Genomic DNA, 13,207 nt, shown 5'->3' on the forward strand with positions numbered 1-13,207 from the left:
GGACCTCAAATTAAATTGAGGTTTTATTTTGTTCTCCAAAATGCTCACTTTGAAATAAGGAAAAATAATGGATTCTGGGTAATTCATAGCTTGCGACACAGTAATCTTTACTTAAGAATCTGACCCTCAGCTATTTGGAAGTGACTGAAGGTAACAGTAGGCTTAGGCTCTGAACCAAAGTTACAGACTATTTTTTTTTAATTGCCCAGAACCAGTTTATACTCATGTTCTACATCTGTAATTCCTAAGCCTGGGCACACAACATACTTACCTAAGAGTGCTTTTTATTTTCTTCAGGTGAGTATTTTTGATGGTAAAATATGTAACATCTATAATTACCATTCTGACCATTTTTAAGGACACAGTTCTGTGACATTAAGTACCTCTACACTGTTGTGCAGCCGTCACTACTGTCCGTGTCAAGAACTCTGTCGTCTTCCAAACTGAAACTATACTTGTTGAACAATAGCTTCCCATCCCCTCTTTCCCCTCCCGGGCAGTACTATTATATTTTTAACGATACTGTTTCCTGGGTGCTTCCTTACTGAAGCAAAAAGTCAGGACAGGTATTCGGGAAGTTCAGCTTGGAAGATTTCTAGTGGCATGTCTCTAAAGTGGTTTTCATTTGTAAAACCTCCTTAAAAGTTGGTTAAAGAGGCCGAGAAACATCACTTAAAACACTATATAAATTTTCATCAGACTTATATGATATAAATTTTACCCTTTAATAAAGATTTTCAAGTCATATGTTCAATGGCAAATAATTTTAAAATGCCATGTAAACAGCCCAGAAAATAAATTTTATTATTTTTCAGGCCATATACTTTTCTTTTAAAATCTGTACATATTCTTGAGATGCTTTCCTAAGTAGATCATCAGTAGAGTCTACAGAAGAAGCTATATGGGATCTAGATTCCAATTTAGTAGGAACATTTTTTTTTTCTGGAAAGAAAAAAAAAAGAATTACATTGTTTATCTACAAGATTCCATAGTTAACTAAGTCAGTAAAAAAGCTGAAAAGTTAATCAGTGCTAAGAATGAAAAACAGGTGTGTATAACTATAGTACAAAATTACTATGACATATAATTTACCCATAGTTACACATTGAATTGTCATTATGGGTAAGTACCAGAGCTTCTGGTTTTCTCATTGTTCAATCATTTATTCAGCAACTATGACAAGGTACTATGACGAGCACTAGAATTACAAGATGAAGATGATACAGTCCACCCCTCAGTAACCATACACTATAACCTAAAAAAACTCCACACAGAGTCATAGACACCACGACAGGTATAAACGAAGGCACTACTAAAACACACACAAGGGTCATCTATCTCAGTTCTGTGTCAATATTGGAGTCTTTTGGCTGGAGACGATATGTAGGTTGATACCTGGAGGAGAAGGAACAAGTATGGCAGATGGAAAAGCAAGTGCAAAGAGCTGGAGGTGAGGAGGACATTGGGGAATTCTCAGTGGTCCAGTTTGGCCAGAGGCTAGAGCAAAGGGGCAGAGTACAGTTAGTGGCAAGAGATAGGCTGAGTAACTTGACAAGAACCAAATCGATCCGGGTGATTTGGATGTTTCTTCCAAGGAATCTGTAACTATTCCTGGGGGCAAAAGTAAACCAATGACAAAGGAAATGACTAGAGATTTAAAATGTCACCTGTCAAGTGACTGCTTGTCAACTGTAATTGCTTCACTAAGTGTTACTAGATGAGTCTGGGGTCTTCTGGCTTTAAATCACTACTGTAAACCTGAGAAGCTGATGATGGCTTTGTTTTCTGGGAATCATTTTAGCTGCTGGCTGGCAGTTCCATGGGGATGGCAGAAGTGAAGAAAGCATAGAGCCAGAAAAAAGAGATGTACAGACTTCGTGAAATTTTTTTAAAGCTATGGAAAATGATGAATTAATGAGACGTAAGTATACTCCTAGTTATGAATGTTTATGTTTTTACACCTTTCATTGCATGTGTAAAAGAAAAAATATTTAATGCAGTACCTATTAACCAAACAATGGAAAGGAATGTCATTTGTATTGATAATTTATTTCAGAAATCAATTAATTAATCTGAATTTCATTCGTAAATTTTGGCAACATACCTTCTTCTAGTTCTCTAGTTATATTTTTTTCAAACTCCAGCTGCATCTGAAATAAGTGAAGTATTATTTATAACTTTTAAGTTAAACAAGAGACATTATTATGGGAATGATATATCACTTACAAAATGTGGCCTTTATTACTTTTAGAGACTAGACCTGACCTGCGGATTGCCTAGAGACATAATCATAAAAGTAAATAAAATTCCTACCTATTTTATGTTTAGATAACAGAAAATATCTGTTATAATGCTGCTTAGATTAATCTGATAAAAATACAAATAATATTGATCTATTGAATATACATCATTTCAGAACGGTGATGTTTTCCCTTATTAGTGTAAACGTTAAACAATTCAAGTCATATTTTGCAAAGAATGCATCACTTAATTCTTAGCAAAACTCTCCCCTTTATAAGGGTTTCATCAGTTTTTTTACTTTAACAGATTTTTCCTTAAAATGAACTCTCCACTCTTCACTTTCAGAAAATTAAGATTGTAAAGTGTGTTCTATGCTATTAATTTTTCAGCACAGAATCTTAAATATAATACATACACGAAGAAAGTGGTACTGTCATAATGTCACGTGAAAATTCTATGGGCAAAAGATTAAGTAAAAATATTATGCTATCTATATTATAATTAACACTTATTTATTCATATGGACATAAAGATTTCAGAAAATTTGCTTAAAAAAGGATAAATACAGGTTACCACCAATTTTTTAAACTTAGTTGCTTCGCTTCATGACGTTCTAGAATTAGACACAAGGACAATATATATAGTTCTTTAATTGTAACTTTGATTTCTTTTCAGAAATTACTACCAATTTTGAAACATCTGACTAGTTATAGTTATCTACTTAATTATGAAATGTGTGAGAATATTTTCAACTATACTGCAAGTCTTCCCATCTAGAGTGCTCTTATTTTAATCTTCGTATAAAAACTATTCTCTCCCTAAATGCCCAGAACAGGATCTGAAATAGTATAGTTAACAAATACTTTGTGGTGATAATGATAATATGCTATCCGATGCCTTTACAAATTTTAGGTGTGAAGACAAATTTTTCTAACAGGTTTACCAGTATTTTGAGGCACTGTTTACCATAACATTTCTGTTACTATAATATTATACATAGTCTTTATAAAACGAATAAGGTGAAAACAGAATTACTAGGCAGATCTTGTAAAAGTAATAACTCAACACCAGATAAACGGAGAAGCCATTATTGAAAGGCTCTTCTATTATCATTAATAAACACTATGTAAAATGTACATTTTTACATGACTTGAAATAAGGGGAACTACTAATGTAATGTTATTATATTTTCCCCCAAAAGCTCTTCTCTGAAATATTTACTTCATATGTATAATCAATTTTATTATTCCTTTATATTCCAGTCACAAATACTTTCAAAATACATAAATTTTACTTAGATAAAAATGAAAATTGCTTACTTCTGTGCTATGGAAGTCTTAAGTCTCTAAATGGACAAAACTTTTTTTTATAACAAATACAAGCAAAGGCATTATTTTTTCCTAATTCTTAAAGAGCACTTGGGAGAGATCACTGCCTCCATTCCAACCTGGAAGTGGCCTCCCCCTGCATAAATTCTCTGTCAGCCTTTCCCTGACCCTTGAATACTTTCAACCACATAAATGACTGCCGAGGGCAACTGCCTTTGGGAAAGAGATACCAGGTCAGATATGAAAGTTCCCGGGAAAAGGGACAGACCCAGGCCACAGGGAGGGAGCTCCTCTGGGAGGGACACCCAGAAGCTGAGGAAAAGGGTCTGGAATGTCAATGGTGCTCAAGGAGGTTGAGTCCTGGCTTGTGGGAGGCTGGGGTGGTTTTGTCCATATTCACATGTGAAAACTAGCAAATACTAAGAGACTTTATAAAAGTTCCTTTCATTTTATTCTTACTTTCCCACTAAATCACACATTTTCCTCATAGTTCCCCCTTAATAGAAATTCAAAATTGTTGTCTCCAGTTGAATAACTTGATACAGTGCCTGATATAGATTATGGAAGGAAAAAAAGGAGATTACAATGTCTTGTTGACATTAATCACTGTCCTAGTCAAAAAAAAAAAAAAAAAAAAGGTATGAAAGTCACTGATTTAGTCAAAGTCCCTAAATTTACATAAAAGCAACACAGGCTCAGAGAGACTAGTTTGCCCAAGGTCACAAAGCCAATTAGCCACAGGCCAGGAATGGGCTGTAGGTCTTCTTACTGAGCCTGGGGTTGTGTGCCAGCTGCTTCCTTCATATTCACACACCCACACACACACTATATATACACACATATATACACACACACACACAATATACATATACATATATACACACGCACACAATATATACACATATTATACACACACACACAAATTTTAAAATATAACAGAAAAAATGTATATGTACAACTCTCATGTAGCTCAATACTGTTTAGGCATGAGACATGAAAGAGTAGCTCTTTAAACTCTTAAGTTCTAAAGTTATGAATAGAAATTAAAGAACACAAATTATCAGAACTTCTGTTATATTCAATTCATAAAGAAAAAATTTTATAAACTACAGAACAGGCAACTTGTAGGAGAAAATCTTTACTTGAACCAAGGCAGCCGAAATTGAGAAAATTCTTCCTTAAAAAAACTCTTCATTTTCTCCAAATAAAACTTGGTTAACCAAAAACAATCAACAAATAAATTATCCATGTTGTGGGATATTTATAGCAAAGTTGAAAACACAAAACAATCTCTCTACTATTTAGCATACTTCTAACTTCTCATCATTAATTGGTGCACATAAACACATGGGTTTAATTGGAATTATAATTTAAATCCAGGCATAATTAAATGATAGAACCTTCATTTCTATGGCCTCAAGTTTCCAAGAGAGCACTTCCACTCTACCTTCCTCTGGAGAGGAGGATGAATTTGGGTGAGGCACATTGAGTGTGTGTGCTAGGCTCTGCCTCTCTTCTTTGAAAAGATGCACAGTGACATGAATTCAGGTCTACTGTCATCTCTGCAGTGAGCAGCCTGCTCCCGGGACAGGTGTCCGGCATCTGTTCCCTCCTCTTACAACTGTGTGGGTAGTGCCTAATCTGGGACGAAGTATTCAGAAGCCCCCCTGTGGCTGCACATCTGCGCCACATCCTCCCACTAGTTATCATGAGTCAGTGACAAAGCGAGGATGCTGATGTCCACCTGTCTGATTCCTGCGTTCTGAACTCAGAAGCAGGAGAGGAGTGCCATTTGCTGCCTACCCCACCACAGCCCCAAGATGACCATACAGCACTTAAATGTTTTCATCTTCCTTGATTTTACAATCTTACTGCACATTCTTTCAAGCAAACACCCACTTTAAAGAAGGGAAGAAAGCCCCAGGTCATTCATTAAAAAAAAAAAAAAAAAAAAAAGAAGGGAAGAGTTGAAAGGAATCCGATTTTAGAAAAGGAAATATAGTGAAATCAATAAAAATAGCAAAGCCCCCAAATTACAAATATAAAGTTCACTCATTCAATAACTTATTGACAGGCTACTGTTAAATTATATTTGAGATTACAGGTAGGAAAATGATGCTACATTCTCTTTTTGAGACTGATTTGATAACTATATGCACACACCACACATACACAAATAAACATTTTCATAGTTATTATACTTTCAGTAACTTGATGTTTTTAAGTTAAAATTTGATATTCTCTACGGAGCAAACATTATAAAATAAATGTGCACTCAAATGTAATATAATCAAATGTTTCTCCATTAAACCACTGCAAATCAATATCAAATTGTAAATAAGCTAATAAATGAAGGAAACTAACACTTGTCAGTTTTTAAATATTAAATACATGTATTTTATCACAGAGAAAAGAACTGGGGAACAGGTTGTTGATTGAGGAGCTGAAGGATTAAGTGCAGAGCCACACACATATTTAATGACCTTGTGAAATGAATGAATGAAAGAAAAAGAAATGGAAGAAGTTGTGAGATTACCTGAATCGTTCATAGGATAAAATGACTACTGGGCATTTGACTAAGTAGACGAAATGAAGTGGAGACAGAAAGAATTATAGAGAGCATATAACTATACAATAAATACATTTCTTTGTCCTTGCTCTATGAACAATTAGCATAACTATTTTAATAGTTTGATCAGAGTTAAAATTCAGAGTAGAGAGGCACTGCCTTGGTGATGCAAACGGGCCTGTTTGCATCTTACTATTCTTGTTGAGACACAATGTTCCATCACATAAAAAGTTAACACCCTAGGGACACTGTTTTAGTATGATGTGTCTGTATAACCACATTTAGAAAATGAGTTTCTAAACTGAATAAACATTTGAGAAATAGAAAAAATATGTAATTAAACACAAAGAAAAAGGAAAATATAACTAACCATGGTAAAGTAGTTCTGCAGGCTGGTATGTGAAGTCCGTGGGCTAGAGGTGGGGATCGCTAAGTTTTCCCTTGGAGTAAATGTTCTGCTGAGAACTGAAGTATCGTGAAGACTTCCAAAACAAGGTGACTCTAGGACTGGCCTTGAACTAAGAGTGTGGCTGCGGCGTAGAGATCTATTCTTCTCTTCCTCCACAAGCAATTCAGACTTGACCTCTGCTAGCTTCTTGTGACTTCTGTGAAGATCGCAAAAGGAAAAAAAAAAACACCAAGAAAAGCTTAGGATAATATTTCATTTTTCCCTAAATGATTTCTAAATGACTTGCATTTTTTAAAAAAAGTTGCCATAAGAGTGAATAAAGTTTCCCAGTGACAGTGTTTTATCACTGAAAATGTGTCAGAGCATGCCTACTGCATGCAAGTATAGTTTTAAAGTCATTCTAAAGAAATACATATATTCCCAGGGGGATTTCTAACAAGTAATTCAAAGAAAGTAGGGAGAAGAGAAAAATGTCAATCAATGATGTATGGCTTACAGGTCACACCTGCTGCCTTCTGGAATGGTTCTCCCTGTTAGATTCTTGAGGATGCCATTAGAAATACTTGAATTTAAAGGGTAACTATGTGAGATGATCAATATGTTACTTTCCTTGACTACAATAACTATTTCATTATGTATAAATATATTAAAACATACTGTACTCCTTACCACATTAACTGCCATGTGAGTTGTATTTAACTCACGCTAGTTTTGAGCTTGGGGCCTCGTGAAGCATATATAACTCAGATGTCTCTTTACCTTGGGAGCCACATGGTGTGCAGGCAACTCATGCTGACATGCTGTAACATACATGTTATGTGATGGGTGGCCCCAGTGCAAAACCCTGCAGTTGGTTCATGAAAATCTTACTTATTGATGTTCCTATTGTTACAATTTAATTCTAGAAACATGGATGCATTGCATATAACTCATGCACAGAAAACAATAAAAAATAACACATTTTTCATTAAATTAGAAAAAATCGTTTTGTTTTTAAAGTTTTTATTCTATATTCATAGTAAAATACCATGGCCCCAAGGGAAAAACAAATTTTTTCTAGTGTGGCAGCCCATGTGTTAAACATACACACACACACACACACACACACACACAGACAAAAACCTAAAACTGAAAAAAAAAATGTGGAAATACTTGTATTAAAAAACTATCCCTCAGAGACATCTCCAAGCATTTGCTTTCACCACCCTTGTACATTTCACCCATTAACTTGGGAAAATTAAGAATTTAGCACTGAAGAATAATTCAGAGCAGCAGTTTCTAGGGAGAAGGAGACAGCTGAGTTGGTGATCAAAAAAAACTAAAGGAGCTTCAAAGAAAATTAGCTGCTAACATTGCTACCAAGGCACCAGAGGTGGGACCTGTCCTTTCTGTCTTCAACACGCCTGACCCTCAGGCTGACCAAGGTATTATGTTTAACTACTTTGTGAATTATACTTCCCTTCACCCCTAAGTTAATCATTTCCTATTTTACAGGTGTGATTTTATGCAGTGGAAACACCACACTACACAGGCTAGCCTGATTCAAGGCGCCCTCTAGTGACAATGCCAAAGATCACAATCGAGGAAATCTAATTGATTGCGAGCCAGGATGTGCCGAGAGAGTAGTGGTAGCACTTGACTCGTTCGGTTCAAGATGTAATCTTCCAAAACATAGATAAACTCATAAGTATTTCTATTTAGGGAAATGCTGACAAGTAATTTTATAACAGTATCACTGCCTAAATTATAGAGTTTCAAAAAATAATTTGCTGAGAGACTAATAAGTCAGCTTAACTATGTAAGAATATTAAGGGGGAAACAAAAAAAAAAAAAAAAAGAGGAGGGATATAAACTCTCCTAGACCAATATTTTAAAGGTAAATTCACTCATGAACATCATTTTCCAAAATGATAGTATCTAGTTAGTCTTCACTTCCTATTACTCTCATGAGTCAGTTTCAATAAAAACTGTGCTTTTGAGGCAAATTAATGAGCTTAATTTATTTAGAGTCTATGTTTTGACTTACTTGTTTAGTTTATCTGACAAGGATTGTTTAGCCTTTAATTCTTTTAGATAGAGTTGCTTATATTGTTTCAATTCAGCTTTATTAAATTCTTCTTGAGTTTTCATTTTGGACATTTCAGATTCCATATCTTTAATTTTGAGTTCCATCTGATAACGTATTGAAGTGATATGATCCTCTCTTAACTGCTCTAAGTTATCTTGAGATGCTGCTTGTGCCTAAAACAAATTAAAAAGATAAATTTTAAAAATAATAACTCAAATAGTACATATTTGTCACCCTTAGTTTTGAGTCAGTGATTCAGAGAGACAATTTTAAATATGTAAATAAAGAAGCTAAAGTTCAAAATATTTCTCATCAATATCAACTAAATTCATAATTTAATCTGAATTATAAAAAATATAATAATTCTTATGTTGGTATTTCATGTAATCTCATAATCCAAAGAATAACAGAATCAACTTAAAATTTTTAGTTTGAACACTATAACTTAAGAACAAGTCAAGTGTATGGTCTAATTTCTAAATCACATTTTTTTTCTTTTTCTAATGGCCTTGTTTTATGCCAGCTGGTCTTGATAATCTTGTTACAGAATCATCAGTCTGATTTACTTATAATAATGGAAACTGAAAAATTTAAAGGGAGAAACAGATGCCACCTTCCTTCTAGAAATCTACAAAACAAATTGTTATAAGGAAAGTAGAGGAAACAGACATATATATCCAAAATATAATTTGCAGTGAAATAAATGAAAGCACCTTACTGATTAACTAACCTGTAAAAATAGATTGACTTCTTTTAATTTTTCTACTATATCCTGTCTTGCTCTTTCTTCAATTTCCCGTTTATACTGTTCTACTTGACCACGCTCTACCATATTCATTCCCATATGACTTCTGAGGTTTACTACTTCTTGTTCCAAGTTATTAATCTTCTTCTGTAGTTTTTCACATTTCTTCCGTATTGTTTTCATAGACAGTAACTCCTGTTGAAGAATTTGATTTTTTGCCCTCAGATGCTGACATTTTAAAGATACAGTTTCCAGTTCTGCTGTAAGATTATCAATCTGCATGAATAAAATTATATAGTTTGGTAATGAAGAAAGTAGGTTGAGAATGATCTACTAACACAATACTGACAAGTTTTAAAATAAATTCAGTTCCAATAAAATGTTATCTATACTATTGTAGATTCTTAAAATATGGGCACTTGAATTACTCAGAAAATCAGGAACAAAGTTAAAACCACCAGGAGTCACAAAAATATATTCTTTACTGTCACCATCCTTGCCATGCAACATTTGCACTTGATCTTAGACTTTTCTTTTTCTATGACTGTTTCATGTCTTTCCTCCTTAAAATGATTCTAAGTCACCTCTTAGTAGAAAATCATTTACCCCTTAACCCCAGTCATCGCTCCCCATAATTTCTAAAGAAAGATTAGGGACATGATATTGAGTTCGTCAGGCCCAAGTCAATAAATGGTTTCCAGAATAAGGCTTTGAAAATAATGCTGAGCGCTGTGGCTCACACCTGTAATCCCAGAACTTTGGGAGGCTGAGAAGGGAGGATCACTTGAGCCCAGGAGTTTGAGACCAGCCTGAGCAACACAGTGAGACTCCATCTCTACAAAAAAATAAAAATAAAAAATAAAAAAAAGTAGAAAATAAGACTCTTATTTTCTAATCTGTAAATATGGATTCTAATGCTATAAGCCTTTTTTTTTTTTTTGTAAACAGCAAATGTTTTAAGCTCATTTGAATTGCATTCCAAGAAGCAATAATTCTTGGGGTTAAAAGGCAATCATCTTCCAGTATAAAAGTTTAGTGGCACGATTGATACTTTTTTTTAAAACAGAAAATGCCTTAATTCAGAAACACTATGTTTTAATCCTTTGTTACTTTACATAAAATAAGGGAGCATAATCAACAATAGCAAAGACAACAAAAACCTTGTTGGAATTGCAGTGGTACGGAGATGGAGGGAACTACTCTACTTTAGATGTAATGATTATTTGACTTTAAAAAGGTAAGTGGAGTGGTGGTTTTAAAATGTCTGCAAATTGTTTCACATTTCTCTCGTGAAATTTCCTCTCCTAAACATGAGCTGGCCTTAGTAAGTGGTTTCCTGTAAATATAATATGGTGGAACTGCTGCTGACTTCTAAGGTTAGGTTAGAAGATATAACACAGCTTCCGCTTGACTCTCTCTCTCTAGCGAAGCTTGTTCAGCCACCATATCGTGAGGAAGCCCACGCCACAGGGTGAATCCTTGGGAAGCTGTTCCAGCTGGCTGCCCCAGCTCAAGTCCCAGCCAAAAGCCAGCTTCAACTGACAGATGTGAACGAACAAGCCTTTCAATGATTCTAGTCCCCAGTGTCAAGTCACCACAGCTGATGCCAAGTGGAGAAGAAATGAGCTGGCCCCACTAAGCCTTGCCTAAAACTGCAGATTGTGAACAAAATAAATGTTTTGAGACTATGAATTTTGGAGTTTACTATACAGCAATAGGTAACTGATGCAGACACTGATACTAAATATGGGTTGCTGCCCATAAAAAATAACAAAAACTACTGAAACATGCAGGATTTTCATAGTGATGAAAATGTTCTAATTGACTATGGTGATGGTTACACAACTCTATGAAAATATTAAGACTTAGGTCCCCAACCCCTGGGCCACTGACGGCCTGTTAGGAACAGGGCTGCACAGCAGGACGTGAGCAGCAGGTGAGCCAGGGAAGCTTCATCTGTATTCACAGCCTCTTCCCATCGCTTGCATCACCACCTGAGCTCTGCCTCCTGTCAGATCAGCAGAGGCATTAAATTCTCATAGGAGCACGAACCCTACTGTAAACTGCACATGCGAGGTATCTCGGTTGTGCTCCTTATGAGAATTTAATGCCTGATGATCTGAGGTGGAGCTGAGGCAGTGATGCTAGCGCTGGGGAGCTGCTGCAAATACAGATCATCATTAGCAGGGAGGTCTGACTGCACAATAAATGTAATGTGCTTGAATCATCCCCAAACCATTCCCCTACCTCCCCCAAAGATCTGTGGAAAAAAATCTGTGGAAATTTCTTTCATGAAACCGGTCCTTGATGCCAAAAAAGGTTGGGGACTACTGTTTAAGAGACAGTGTGTTGTACATTTTAAATGGGTGAACTGTGTGGTATGTGAATTATATCTCAATAAAGTTGTTTTTAAAAACTCAATGGTAGCATCTAGATACTTTTCTTAATTCTATGTTTCTATATTTTGGATATACATATCATATATGATCTGAATATTTCTATGCTTTTATAATGTATTTAAAATGAAGGAGGAATGAACATGCCTCTCTTTTTAGTTTATAAATTAACCTAAACATATGCATTTTAGAGAATAGATTTGTACAAGTTATCCTGAAATCCATGAAATAAATATACACAGATTCTGTATCCACTGATAAAAGTAACAATAAGAAATAAAACAATTCTCTGGAAAATTCCATTCAACATTATCCTCTGATTTACTCTAGCTTGCCTCACCATGGCAAAAGAGAAATCACTAAAAAATAGTGTTTAACAGAAAAAAATGTCTCTCAGCTTATGTTACAAAAGATGTATAATTCTCAACTTTCCTAAGGGTAAATATTATGAGAAAAAATGTAATTATTTAAAAAATGGTAGAATGAAAGTCAGACTTTAAGAAATAAGTGCATTATAAAGATAATAAAATTACAATAAAATTAATTATAATGAAAATAAAAAAGAAAGCTGCCACAGAAATTAGTGTGCTACACACTTTGTTATTCACCCAGCTACAGATTAACTGTTGACATGTTAAATTCAATACATACTTGACCTCTGCTTTGATCTAATTTCTTCTTTGAATCCTCTGTCTCATCTTCTAAATGAGTGTGACAATGTGATGCAACCTCTAGTGAAGCCTCTGACGTAGGTAGATTTTTTGGGGTAACACCCAGTTCTTGTTGAAGTTGTCTCAGAACTACCTGATAAGATAATCCTGTTACTCATGTTATAAGTCAACTTATTATTTAATCACGTTAATAATATTTAACTCTAACATATATACTTTGAAAAATATCACCATACATCAGTTAACCTTCTTTTCCTCATGTGTACACGTTCCTGTTTATCAGGGAATTCAGTTAAGGTCACAGAAGGGGTTATCTTCCTGTTAAGTCGGTATTCTGTCACTCAGACAACAGATTCAGCCCATTACTCATTCGTTCCCCGTGAATGTGAAATGCTTAACAACCAACCGGAGTCTTGAAAAGAAATAAGTATGTGGGTGGGACTGGTCATGGTAAATTCTACACTGTGAAATATCTTCCTCTTCTTTATTAAAAGCCCAAATCAACTTCAGAGTTCTCCACATATTAAATCGTCCGCTGAAACCCTTCCAATAGATTCCTATCTCAGAATAAAGGTAAAATTCTAATGGTCTTCAAGACTCTAGGTAACCTGGCCTCCACCTCCCTCTCAGATCTCAGCCTCCTACAACTCTCTCCCCTACTCACTGCATTCCTGCTAGATGTGAATCCTCCACTCCTCACCATTCTGAAAACGGGGACCCAATGGTAAACTAGTAAATCACGGATAGCTACAACTGTTCTTGTACTGGACAAAGTCATAT

At 35.0% G+C, this 13,207-nt stretch overlaps 1 protein-coding gene across 1 annotated transcript in view; it reads right to left on the reverse strand.

Annotated features, from left to right (window-relative positions):
• Positions 1-811: 811 nt before the first annotated feature.
• The window catches only part of ANKRD30A (ankyrin repeat domain 30A), a 29,693-nt gene continuing 17,297 nt past the window's right edge, over positions 812-13,207 (reverse strand). The window contains exons 11-16 of the mRNA XM_069458627.1: positions 12,408-12,560; positions 9,346-9,636; positions 8,574-8,788; positions 6,509-6,743; positions 2,105-2,150; positions 812-942 (exon numbers count right to left, since the gene is read on the reverse strand). Coding sequence (XP_069314728.1) covers positions 812-942; positions 2,105-2,150; positions 6,509-6,743; positions 8,574-8,788; positions 9,346-9,636; positions 12,408-12,560 — 1,071 coding nt within the window. The remainder of the gene's footprint in view (positions 943-2,104; positions 2,151-6,508; positions 6,744-8,573; positions 8,789-9,345; positions 9,637-12,407; positions 12,561-13,207) is intronic.

The sequence above is a fragment of the Eulemur rufifrons genome, chromosome 25 (assembly GCF_041146395.1).
Source record: "Eulemur rufifrons isolate Redbay chromosome 25, OSU_ERuf_1, whole genome shotgun sequence".
Classification (NCBI taxonomy): Eukaryota; Metazoa; Chordata; class Mammalia; order Primates; family Lemuridae; genus Eulemur; species Eulemur rufifrons.